The 12526-nt window shown below is 44.8% G+C and overlaps 1 protein-coding gene across 1 annotated transcript; it reads left to right on the top strand.

Annotated features, from left to right (window-relative positions):
- Positions 1-698: 698 nt before the first annotated feature.
- On the top strand, positions 699-11304 carry LOC115112769 (serine/threonine-protein kinase ULK3-like). The gene is made up of 16 exons (XM_065013162.1): positions 699-835; positions 1039-1179; positions 1367-1487; positions 1795-1890; positions 2236-2379; positions 2601-2683; positions 3082-3237; positions 3371-3476; positions 3670-3710; positions 3868-3970; positions 4322-4386; positions 4639-4717; positions 5717-5757; positions 8756-8803; positions 8937-9000; positions 10034-11304. Exons 1-16 carry the CDS (start codon positions 737-739, stop codon positions 10048-10050), a joined length of 1404 nt encoding a protein of 467 aa, XP_064869234.1. The 5' UTR covers positions 699-736; the 3' UTR covers positions 10051-11304.
- Positions 11305-12526: the final 1222 nt, after the last annotated feature.

The following is a 12526-nucleotide window of genomic DNA, read 5'->3' as shown; positions in this document are numbered from 1 at the left end:
TTAGTTTTGTGTTGTAACTTTCACATTTAGAACAGTCAGTTAATGTCGGCTTGATGCTGCTATTGTAAAAGCCACATACATAGTAAGAGTTTTACTGTAGCAATTACTGATTACTATTTCAATAAATGTGAGATTGTCTTCTCTGGCCTGCCTTTACAGATAAGGCCGAGTATTAAATATCAAACCGGTAGAGGGCAGTAGAACAATGTGCCATGGTTTGGAGCATCGACGTGTTTTGATCAGCTGACGACGACAGCACGTTCACAGTGGAGCTAGCTAGCAATGTAAACTATCATTCTGCAACTCACAGGCACTGGAGTGTGTGTATGGATGTGATTTGAATGTAACTGAAGGAGTTCCGAAATTTAAATATGTTTGGTGTCAATACCCTGTACACCAATAGGTGTAGTCTGTCAATACAACTGTGAAGAAGAAGAATCATTCTGCAAATTCGGCAGTATTTATGAATGACGGTAAATATTTGTCTAAATATACACATTTCTGAGAAGTATAGAAGACGGGCTGAGTTCAAAAACAATTGATATGTAGTACTGTACAAGCTAGCACCTAGCTGCAACAGCCATTATTGTTGTCGTTCCTGTTTCACTTCAGTCTGGTCAGATGTAACGTTGAGCATTTATTTTGTAGGTATATTTGAATGAAAGAGACTAACTTCCTCTATATATGTTCTAGTGCACTTTGCAGCAACTTTGATGCAACTGTGAACATCATCATCATGGCTTCGAGCTTCGCCCCACCAAAACTAGCTGATTTCATTCTCACTGAGAGGCTGGGCAGTGGCACCTATGCGACAGTTTACAAAGCTTACAGAAAGGTACGCCATTCGTTGTAGACCGAGTTAGCTAGCTACTAGCTAGCCTATAAGCCCAACTACTTGCATAAACAACACAAGTAAATAGTAGCAACTTCCTTAATAGAAATTAAGAGTTTTGAGACTTGCCCTGTAGCCTTGGCTTCCAAACTGATGTCATGTCCCAGACTAGATCATTGTTCAGTCTACTGGATCTGTGTGTGCAGGGGGACAACCGGGAGGTGGTGGCAGTGAAGGTGGTTGGGAAGAAGACTCTGAACAAGGTGTCTATGGAGAACCTGCTGACTGAGATAGAGATCCTGAAAACTGTTCGCCATCCTCACATTGTTCAGCTGAAGGACTTCCAGGTTTACAATCAGTTTAATATTTAATCAGCCCATTCCCACTCATATAAGTACATTTCATACAGGCTAACCTGACTCCCACATTGCTTGTCAGACAAGACAGCACAAACTGATCTGGGACTCAGCAGGCTACATTTCATATCCTTGTCTGAGGGAATTGAGTCTAACCGTGTTCTCTGCCATTGGTCAGTGGGACAGTGAAAACATCTATCTGATCCTGGAGTGGTGTTCTGGTGGGGACCTGTCCCGTTTCATCCACAGTAGGCGCTTGCTACCTGAGAGGGTGGCTCGGCTCTTCCTGCAGCAGATAGGTGAGTCACGCCAGAGTCAGTGGTGCGTTGGGTATAAGTAACCTACATTCTTTAGAGCACTATTTAATGATGTTGAGCAGTTCTCTCTCTCTCCCACTCTCTCTCTCTCTCTCTCTCTGTCCCACTATCTCTCTCTCTTTCCCTCTCTCCCACTGAAATCAATTCAATTCAGAAGACTTTATTGACTTGCCAAGTTAAATGACTTACATTGTCAAAGTATACATATAACAAAAAATGGTGGGACCAACAGCAATAAGGCACTCTCTCTCTCTTACTCCCTCTTCTCTTGCTACATGTCTGAAAACAGCCTGCGCTCTTCAGTTTCTCCATAATCATAACATCTCCCATCTGGACCTGAAACCCCAGAACATTCTGCTCAATGGTTCTGTTCTTAAACTAGCAGGTACAGCACACTGGCAAGTGCCACAATCACACTTACATACAGTATTCCTTATGGTCACATTTCTATCTTTATTCATCTCTTGCATTTCATCACCATGGAACTGTGGAATGAATCATAGTTGCGAAATCATAGCAGTGCCAATATGCCAGAGGTTATTGGTGGCACCGTCTCTGCACTTTTCAGTTGTGACGTTTAAAATGATGGAATGCAACAGTTGCACCACTGAATCATGCATTAGAGGATTTTGTAATGCTACTACAAGTATTACCAGGTGTATCACAGTCTTGACTGAGGCTAGTCTAGTGCACTTTGCACTGAAACATTTTTGCCCTATGCTGTTGTCAGATTTTGGCTTTGCGAGTTACATGTCTCCGTGGGATGAGCAGAGTGCTCTGAGGGGCTCTCCTCTCTACATGGCCCCTGAGATGGTGTGTCGACGGCAGTATGACTCCAGGGTCGACCTCTGGTCTGTGGGAGTCATCCTGTATGGTAAGAGCACAGATTTAAATGGATAACTATCTCATCTCTCCGTGCAATTAAATAGAACACTATCCCCTCAAGAACACTCTATGCTCTCTTAAGCACAAACCAGACATCTCAGTGACATCAAACTTCAACGTTACTGCTTTGAATACCAAAGATGGTTTAAGTTTATATTGCTTTCTCACTTACTCTTATCATTTATTTGTTGTTCTTACTTCTGTATGTAGAGACACTATTTGGCCGGGCACCATTTGCCTCCAGATCCTATGCTGAACTGGAGGAGAAGATCCGCAGTGACAAGCCCATCGAGGTAAGCTCTGTTACATCTATCTAAAGAAATGTGTGGTAGCAATGATTGTTCATTCTGTGACTGCTGTTAGAAGAATCATTCTTTCCCCTGTGAGTATATTTGCCACCGCAGGGTGGCACACTTGCTCAATAAATCTTATCTCACAGTGCTTTCTTGTTGGAAGGGACACTCCTGTGCCAGAATAGGTTCTACAGTCTCCTCCTCAATCCAGTGGTCAGGACAGAGTGTAATTAGTTGGAAGATAGAAATAATTTATTAGACAATTAAAAAATATATATATATATAACTCCAGCCACAAGTGGATACGCTGCATTTAAAATCATCAAGGATAACACAATATATGTTTTGCAACTTCTTATAAAATCATTGTGGTCCTCTGGTTATGTTGTGTGTCCCAGCTGCCTGCAGGGGCCAGAGTGTCCAGGAACTGCAGGGACTTACTGCTGCGGCTGCTGGACAGGGACCCTGACACCCGCCTCACCTTCACTCAGTTCTTCTCCCACCCCTGGGTGGACCTCGAGCACATGCCCAACGCAGGGAGCCTGGGGGTGTGTGTGTGTGTGTGTGTGTGTGTGTGTGTGTGTGTGTGTGTGTGTGTGTGTGTGTGTGTGTGTGTGCGGGTGCATGCAGGTGTGTGAGAAAGAGTTAGGAGTATTGGTGTGACTCGCTGTCTGTCTCCTCTTGCAGAAGGATCTGGTCCTGAAAGCTGTTCAGAAGGACCAGGAGGGGGATAGATCAGCTGCTCTGTCTCTGTACTGCAGCTCACTAGAGCACTTTGTCCCCGCCATTCACTGTAAGAGCAACACGCACAGCCCCTACCTGCCACAATAACAACTTCTCTCAGGTCTCTCATCTATATAATGTCTAATTCCGTACCACAGTCCAACATCAACTGAAAAGTGATACAAGCTCACAGAACTGGAGATTACATAATCAGAACACTATTGGTAACTGTCTAAGGAATGTATCTTCTCTCCCCTTTCCAGATGAGACAGACAGACTGCGTAAAGATGCCCTTAGGCAAAAGGTACAGAGTACACACAGTATATTTGGTCTATTGTATTTTCATACCCCAAAGGCTGGACTGAAATGATTTGAATAACATATGGCATGGATGAAAAACACATGCTATGGATGACATCATAGAATGAAGTGAATGACAGCAATATAAACCGTTCCTGCAGGTTAGTCAGTACGTGTCCAGGGCAGAGGAGCTGAAAGCTCTGGTGTCTGCAGACAACAGCCTCTGCTTTGAGCAGTTCAAGTCCACCAGAGACATCCTGAGAGGTAATACAGCTAACTTTACCCGTTGTACATCATGTGGTCTGTTCACACTGCTTTGCTTTATCTTGGCCAGGTCGCAGTTGCAAATGAGAACTTGTTCTCAACTAGCCTACCTGGTTAAATAAAGGTTAAATATATATATATTTTTAAATACCATATTTCATGACCCTTGTATAGAGGACCTAATTTAAACCCTACTTTATTTGAAGGGAACCTTCGTAAGGACTTGATAACACATTCATAAGACCCAGAAGGAGCACGTTATCAAGTGTAACTGGGTATTGAAGTACCTAGAGGAGATGTTCTGAGAAGGCCTCCGGTCCAACCCTTACTCTCTGTCTGTCCCCCTCTCAGAGATGTCCCGAGACCAACCACGGATGCTGGCTGCTCTGGAGCTGGCATCTACAGCCATCGCCATGGTAAGCTGAGGGGACTGGGTACCATGAGCAGGGCAGGGCATGATGATGGAGCTCTGGGGAGACTACCAGAGAGGAGTGAGAGAGCTGGGAGGGTGGTAGTGGCTTGTAGATGCTGTCTACAGCAGGATGGATTGAAGGCTGCTGCTATAGTGAAGGCTGTAGCTATGGGATCTGGGGGCTTTCTTGAGAGTGGACTGCTATGCAATAGTGGGACGTCTTCCCTTTTCATAACACACTTGTATTCCATTCCAGGAAGAGAATGGGATAGAGGACCATGATACACTGGCTCTGTACCAGCAGAGTCTGGGAGAACTACTGCTAGCCCTGGCAGGTAAGGTCAGCTCACTGAAAATCCCACATAGACTATATTAGTCCTTTAGATGTGGAAAACAATGAGTCAGTCATCTATGCCACATACAGCGTCTGCTGCATGGACTCTAACAAACACAGGTGTGATTTTACAACCCTGCAGGGAGTCCGGGAGTAACATAGTAATTCAATCTCCAGAATTAAGAGGCTATTACATCAGAGACTGCCGCAGAGCCTGCCCTGAGTGTCTGCTGTGTCCCCAGCCCTCAGCTTTGGCTGGCTGTTATTGTTATTAAAGAGAGGTGGTGGCCCATAATGGTCTCCTCTCCTCGGCGCTCTGGCTCAGTGTCTGTATGTGAACTAGACTCCTCTAGGCTGGTCTCTATTAGCCCTGACTCTACATAACCTCATCTGGGAGATGGTTCTAATGGTGGAGGGAGGCGAGGCAGGCAGGCGGGATGGGGATGATGCTGGAGCCAGATGTAGCTTTGAGCTTTGGATGAGACCTGATGCCAGCGCCCTGTGTGTGGTATAGAGCCACTCGCTGCCATCTGGTTTCCATTGAGAGCCCAACAGTTCATTTCTCAATGTTATTACACACTGGAAACAAATAAAAACGATTGTCTTAATAGAGAAGAAACTGCTTGAGTCATTAAATCATCTGATGGATCAGGGGGATCGGGACCGTGGCACGTCAGTGAGACCAAGGGGATAGTGGGAGAAAACATTGTCCCTTTTGTGTCACTATAGCCTATGGTTGATTATGTTCCCTTCCCAGAATGCCTTGCTGCTGGAGAATTTGTCCCCTCCTCCTCAGGCAGGCTAATTGAAGAAGGGCTGCTTCAGTTTCAAGGGTTCCCCCTGAGCCTCAGTGGGCTATCACAACCAAACTGGCTATGTAAATTACCCACTCTTGTGCAAACATGGTGATTGGGAGAGCAGTGATCCATCTCTTTCTATTCCCTCCACCCACCCTTCCTTCTCTTTCTCCCTCTCCTCCCCCTCTATGTCTGTCTTCCAGCTGAAGCCCAGGGGTGCCGGAGAGAGCTGCTCCATGGTGAGGTGAGTTACTGGGGGTGAGGTGGATGAGAGGGTTTAGGTGAGAATGTGAGGTGAGTTACTGGGGGTGAGGTGGATGAGAGGGTTTAGGTGAGAATGTGAGGTGAGTTACTGGGGGTGAGGTGGATGAGAGGGTTTAGGTGAGAATGTGAGGTGAGTTACTGGGGGTGAGGTGGATGAGAGGGTTTAGGTGAGAATGTGAGGTGAGTTACTGGGGGTGAGGTGGATGAGAGGGTTTAGGTGAGAATGTGAGGTGAGTTACTGGAGGTGAGATGGATGAGAGGGTTTAGGTGAGAATGTGAGGTGAGTTACTGGAGGTGAGGGTTTAGGTGAGAATGAGGTTAGTTACTGGAGGTGAGGTGGATGAGAGGGTTTAGGTGAGTTACTGGGGGTGAGGTGGATGAGAGTGTTTAGGTGAGAATGTGAGGTGAGTTACTGGAGGTGAGGTGGATGAGAGGGTTTAGGTGAGTTACTGGGGGTGAGGTGGATGGTAGGGTTTAGGTGAGAATGTGAGGTGAGGGGGTGAGGAGGCACCTGGTTCCGTGCTCGCCGTAACAGCACAGAGCACCTGATGACATACACACACACAGGTCTTTTGAGACCAAACAAGCACAGCTATATATGGGACACAACACCCAGGAGCATTCTCTGGTAGTCACGTGAATGTTTCTCTGAATAAAAGCTACGAACGTAATAGATCAGTAACACTGCAGTTTGGTGTACATATATATCAGTCATATGACACTATAATGGTATCCACTGCACTAGCAATGGTCAGGTGAAATAGCCAAGCCTTTCCCTTGACATTTAGTTGGAGAGGTATACTCTTACAACAGTTACTTCAGTTAGTTTGACTGTATTTAATATTCAGTGGTGAAGGAAAGTTATTCTTTCATGTTTTGAGCATTTGTTTTGCAAGGAACCAGGTCAACAACACACAACAATGTTTCAACAACAAACCCCAGAGGGAGAGAGATTTAAAGCTGGGCTCACAGACCTCCCTATTTGAAGTTTTATGGGCGCTTGGCTTAAGTAAATTCAGATGCGGCTGTAATAATCGAATGCTGGGGAGGACTGCAGATCGAAAGCATGTGTGTGAGAACACAAAGAGCCCTGACTGCAGCTAGGAATGGTCTCCATGTGTGTTGGTTCATCTCTTGAGCACAGTTCAGCCTTTCTTAACTCAGGGCTGTAATTCCCAGTTCAAAATGCCTGGGCTTATCATATACAGTTGAAGTCGGAAGTTTACATACACTTAGGTTGGAGTCATTAAAACTCATTTTTCAACCACTCCACAAATTTCTTGTTAACAAACTATAGTTTTGGCAAGTCGGTTAGGACATCTACTTTGTGCATGACGCCAGTCATTTTTCCAACAATAGTTTACAGACAGATTATTTCACTTATAATTCACTGTATCACAATTCCAGTGGGTCAGAAGTTTACATACATTAATTTGACTGTGCCTTTAAACAGCTTGGAAAATTATGTAATGGCTTTAGAAGCTTCTGATAGGCTAATTGACATCATTTGAGTCAATTGGAGGTGTACCCGTGGATGTATTTCAAGGCCTACCTTCAAACTCAGTGCCTCTTTGCTTGACATCATGGGAAAATCAATTGTAGAGCTCCACAAGTCAGGTTCATCCTTGGGAGCAATTTCCAAATGCCTGAAGGTACCATGTTCATCTGTACAAGCAATAGTACACCAGTATAAACACCATGCAGCCGTCATACCGCTCAGGAAGGAGATGCGTTCTGTCTCCTAGAGATGAACGTACTTTGGTGCGAAAAGTGCAAATCAATCCCAGAACAACAGCTAAGGACCTTGTGAAGATGCTGGAGGAAACCGGTACAAAGTATCTATATCCACAGTAAAACGAGTCCTTTATCGACATAACCTGAAAGGCCGCTCAGCAAGGAAGAAGCCATTGCCATAAAAAAGCCAGACTATGGTTTGCAATTGCACATGCGGACAAAGATTGTACTTTTTGGGGAAATGTCCTCTGGTCTGATGGGAAAGAAATAGAACTGTATCGCCATAATGACCATTGTCATGTTTGGAGGAGAAAGGGGAGGCTTGCAAGCCGAAGAACACGTTGTGGGGGTGCTTTGCTGCAGGAGGGACTGGTGCACTTCACAAAATAGATGGCATCATGAGGTAGGAAAATTATGTGGATATATTGAAGCAACATCTCAAGACATCAGTCAGGAAGTTAAAACTTGGTCGCAAATGGGTCTTCCAAATGGACAGTGACCCCAAGCATACTTCCAAAGTTGTGGAAAAATGGCGTAAGGACCACAAAGTCAAGGTGTTGGAGTGGCCATCACAAAGCCCTGACCTCAATCCTATAGAAGATTTGTGGGCAGAACTGAAAGTGTGTGCGAGCAAGGAGGCCTACAAACCTGACTCAGTTACACCAGCTCTGTCGGGAGGAATGGGCCAAAATTCACCCAACTTATTGTAGGAAGCTTGTGGAAGGCTACCCGAAACGTTTGACCCAAGTTAAACAATTTAAAGGCAATGTAAACTTGATGAAAGAAATAAAAGCTCAAATAAAGTGGTGATCCTAACTGACCTAAGACAGGGAATATTTACTAGGATGGAATGTCAGGAATTGTGAAAAACTGAGTTTAAATGTATTTGGCTAAGCTGTATGTAAACTTCCGACTTCAACTGTAAGAACACCAGCCTTGAAATAGTTGGAAGGTTAATACATTTTATTTTACATCTGTAATCTTACTTTGGGTGTGATTTGATAGTATTACAGCCTTGGTGCTGAGGTTAATATGATATAAAATGTTGGGAGTCTGGGTGGATGCAGCCGCCTCTGTCTCGGTCAGGATGATTATTCTACCACAACAGATCTGTTTTTTAAAAGGTCATTATAGGAGGCCATCCACCTTGGTCTACCCTCATCATCATCACCAGACGTTATAGAAAGGAGAATGTGGATGACTGTAGATGGATTACATACTTAACACCACCTCTCACTTTGCAGATCAAGAGCCTAATGACCAGAGCTGAATACCTCAAAGAACAGATCAAGGTAAGAATGGCAATGACTTGACTTTAGTAGATATAAACCCTGTAGGTTTGTATTTGTATCTCAGTGTGTTTAATCCCAAGCAAACATTTTGGTCCATGATTTTGAGTCGTATCATCTTTTGTGTGTCTTTCAGATGCTGGAGACCCAAAAAGATGTCTCAATGGACAGAGAGCCTCTATCAGAATCTGTGATAAGTTGTGAGTATCCCTGTGAGGGTAGCATAGTATTCACATTTCCCCTTAGATATTGTGTACGTGCTGGTGTAGGGGTGTGCGTCACAGAACGTCCCAGCAGAGGGGCTTGCAGCTATGTAGACTGGTCAGTGGGATATACCAGGGGTTAAGTGAAAAATGTCCACCTGTAATGAAATTTCCCTTCAGTGGAGGTTTTTCCACTAGTTAAACACAAGCCGCTCTCTTACCATGCTGGCCTCCCCGTGGGAGCGTCTGGATCTTTGATTTCAGCTCAGTCTTGCATAGCGCTGGGCTGCTCTGCTCTCTGACCTCTTATAAAACCCACCTTGTGAAAGCGAGACTTGGATCGAACCAAGAAGAAGAACTCCCCCCAGTCACTACACACACACATGCATAACACACACAAATGCACAACGCACACACATGGACAACACGCACACTAGCTGCGAGGGAGGGAGTTAGTTGAAATATAGTAGAGCCAGACAATATCCTGTTTCGAGTTAGAAATTCCAGAGGAATTATGTGCAAAGGGGGTTCAATGAATTTGGAACAGATTCAGGTTTCATAAACATGGCTTGTTACGTTGCTGTTATTTTAACACACCGGCGGCCACAGTCAGCCATGTCATGTTGGCAGCTCTCCAGCTGGAGGGGTCACAGCAATGCCCAAGACTGTCTGGCTGGTGACCTTAAACTACTACTACTACGCTAACTACAAACAAAGCAGTAAAGTCTAGGCCTAATGCTCTCAACTGTATCTTAAATTCCACCCTATTCCATACATAGTTCAGCCCGGTCAAAAGTAGTGAGCTATGTAGGGTGCCATTTGGTAGACAGCCTCAGTCTCTGAGCTTGTCCCATAATACAGCACAGTAATACAGCCATTATACCTTTTTATTGCCATGTGTATTGAATACATTGGAAATCTTAATTACTCAACAGAAATCTACTTACAGATCAGTACTGAGGTAAGCCATGTCTATATGATGATAATCCAGTCTCTAACACATCTGTCTGTCGATGCTCGCCCTCCTCAGCATGCTGTGTGCAGTGAGCCAGCCTGGCAGTAGGAACCAGAGAGAGGAGCCATCGTGCCTGCGGAGCACCAGACCCCTGCACCTCTACGGGTCAGGCTAAGGAATTCCTCAGGCCTCTGTGGCCATGGCCTCAGTAGTCTCGCGTCACCCTACTCGTAAGTCTCAATCATCGCACGGCTGTTGTTTCCCAACAAACATGAGAAAGCCTGGAAATGGAGGCAATGGCGTCAATCTACCCTGTTATTACTCTGCCTGGACTTCAACTAGCAGCTTGTCAGCCTTGCATCCCCCTCACCAACACAACACAGAAGACTGTCAGAGTCTCCAGTCACTGCTCAGCCTCAAAGCCCTCCTGCCTAACCATTCATATGGAAAGGCTGGACAGCTTGTATGCTAATACTGTACTGTCATGATAAACTAGTGCTGTATCATGTTGTTGTGTTATGTTGCAGGATGAATAAGAGTAATAATGAGTCTCAAATGCTTGTAGTTGCACAATAGATGGCGACTTGAACTCAGAATGGCTACCCAGCATAGCAAGTTTGTAGTCTGTAACTGATGGGAGTTATCAAAATGTATCATTCATATTTGGGAAAGCTCTTCTGGCATCTGTCGCCCCACATACACACGCGCGTGCGCACACACACACACACACACACACACAAACAAACTAAATCCATTTTCTGTGGCCTGACCACAGTCTCACCACGCTCTCTCTGCTGATGGAGCAGCCTCTACCACTATGAGAGGAAAACTGGAGAGGTGCGGCTGCAGCCTTATTTACTCTGTAGACTTTAATTTACTTTTGGGTTGGCACCGGTCAGGATGAAGGCATACAGTAGCAACTGTGAAGTCAAGGCGTGCGTCACAACTCAGCCTGCTTTAGTAGCCTGCCAAGGACTTTTGGTGACAGGTTAACAGTTACTGCTGTTGTGGGTCTTTTCCTTTCTGTTTGATTTCAGTGAGCCAGGTTGTGTGCATGAATCTACTTTCAAGGGAACTTTCAGTATTTGTGAATATACTGTACCATAGGGGGTGATCTGCTGTTTAATCAGTAAATGGAATGGTGTAACTGAAAAGGAAGGGATTGGAAAGAAATGTCTGTCGAATTGAGAACTGACAATTGTGTATTGTTTTTGTTGAGACATTTTGTATGGGTATGATTTTATAAATTATTTATTACCGTAAAAGGCTGATTCAATTGAAATAAAATTGGTATGTAATGTGTTGTTATGGCCTGTATTCATAAATTAAAGTGCCTTTGGAAAGTATTCAGACCCCTTGATTTTTTCCACATTTTGTTATGTTACAGCCTTATTCTAAAATGGATTAAATAAAAATCCTCAGCAATCTACACACAATACCCCATAATGACAGTGAAAACAGGTTTTTAGACATTTTGGACACACACAAAAAAAGACATAGCTTATTTACATATGTATTCAGACCCTTTGCTATGAGACTCAATTGAGCTCAGGTGCATCCTGTTTCCATTGATCATCCTTGAGATGTTTCTACAACTTGATTGGAGTCACCCTGTGGTAAATTTAATTGATTGGACATTATTTGGAAAGGCACACACCTGTCTATATAAGGTCCCACAGTTGACAGTGCATGTCAGAGCAAAATCCAAGCTATGAGGTCGAAGGAATTCATAGAGCTCCGAGACAAGATTGTGTCAAGGCACAGATCTGGGGAAGGGTACCAAAAAAAATCTGCAGCTTTGATGATCCCCAAGAACACAGTGGCCTCCATTCTAAAATGGAAGAAGTTTCGAACCACCAAGACTCCTTCCTAGAGCTAGCCGCCCTGCCAAACTGAGCAATCGGAGGAGAAGGGCGTTGGTCAGGGAGGTGACCAAGAACCTGATGGTCACTCTGACAGAGCTCTAGAGTTCCTCTGTAGTGATGGGAGAACCTTTCAGAAGGACAACCATCTCTGCAGCACTCCACCAATCAGGCCTGAATGGTAGAGTAGCCAGATGGAAGCCACTCTTCAGTAAAAGGCGCATGACAGCCCGCTTGGAGTTTGTCAAAAGGCATCTAAAGACTCTCAGACAATGAGAAACAAGATTCTCTGGTCTGATTAAACCAAGATTGAACTCTTTGGCCTGAATGCCAAGTGTCACGTCTGGAGGAAACCTCCTACAGTGAAGCATGGTGGTGGCAGAATCGTGCGCTGGGGATGTTTTTCAGAGGCAGCGACTGGGAGCCTAGTCAGGATCGAGACAAATATGAACAGAGCAAAGTACAGAGAGATCCTTGATGAAAACCTGCTCCAGAATGAGCGCTTAGGACCTCAGACTGGGGTGAAGGTTCCTTCCAACAGGACAACGTCTCGAAGCACACAGCCAAAACAATGCAGGAGTGGCTTCTGGACAAGTCTCTGAATGTCCTTGTGTGGTCCAGCCAGAGCCTGGACTTGAACCTGATCGAACATTTCTGGAGAGACCTGAAAATAGCTGTGCAGCAACACTCCCCATACAACCTGACA

Source organism: Oncorhynchus nerka, linkage group LG28, assembly GCF_034236695.1.
Source record: "Oncorhynchus nerka isolate Pitt River linkage group LG28, Oner_Uvic_2.0, whole genome shotgun sequence".
NCBI lineage: Eukaryota > Metazoa > Chordata > Actinopteri > Salmoniformes > Salmonidae > Oncorhynchus > Oncorhynchus nerka.
The sequence above is the reverse complement of the archived record's forward strand: the minus strand, read 5'-3'. Positions and strand labels throughout refer to the sequence as shown.

Excerpts from the sequence above, each read along its gene's own strand:
- LOC115112769 (XM_065013162.1), top strand. The coding sequence starts at position 737 with ATGGCTTCGAGCTTCGCCCCACCAAAACTAGCTGATTTCATTCTCACT. Across the intron at positions 1,891-2,235 it reads TTCTGTTCTTAAACTAGCAG|ATTTTGGCTTTGCGAGTTAC; the intron begins GTACAGCACACT and ends TGCTGTTGTCAG. Across the intron at positions 3,711-3,867 it reads AAGATGCCCTTAGGCAAAAG|GTTAGTCAGTACGTGTCCAG; the intron begins GTACAGAGTACA and ends CCGTTCCTGCAG.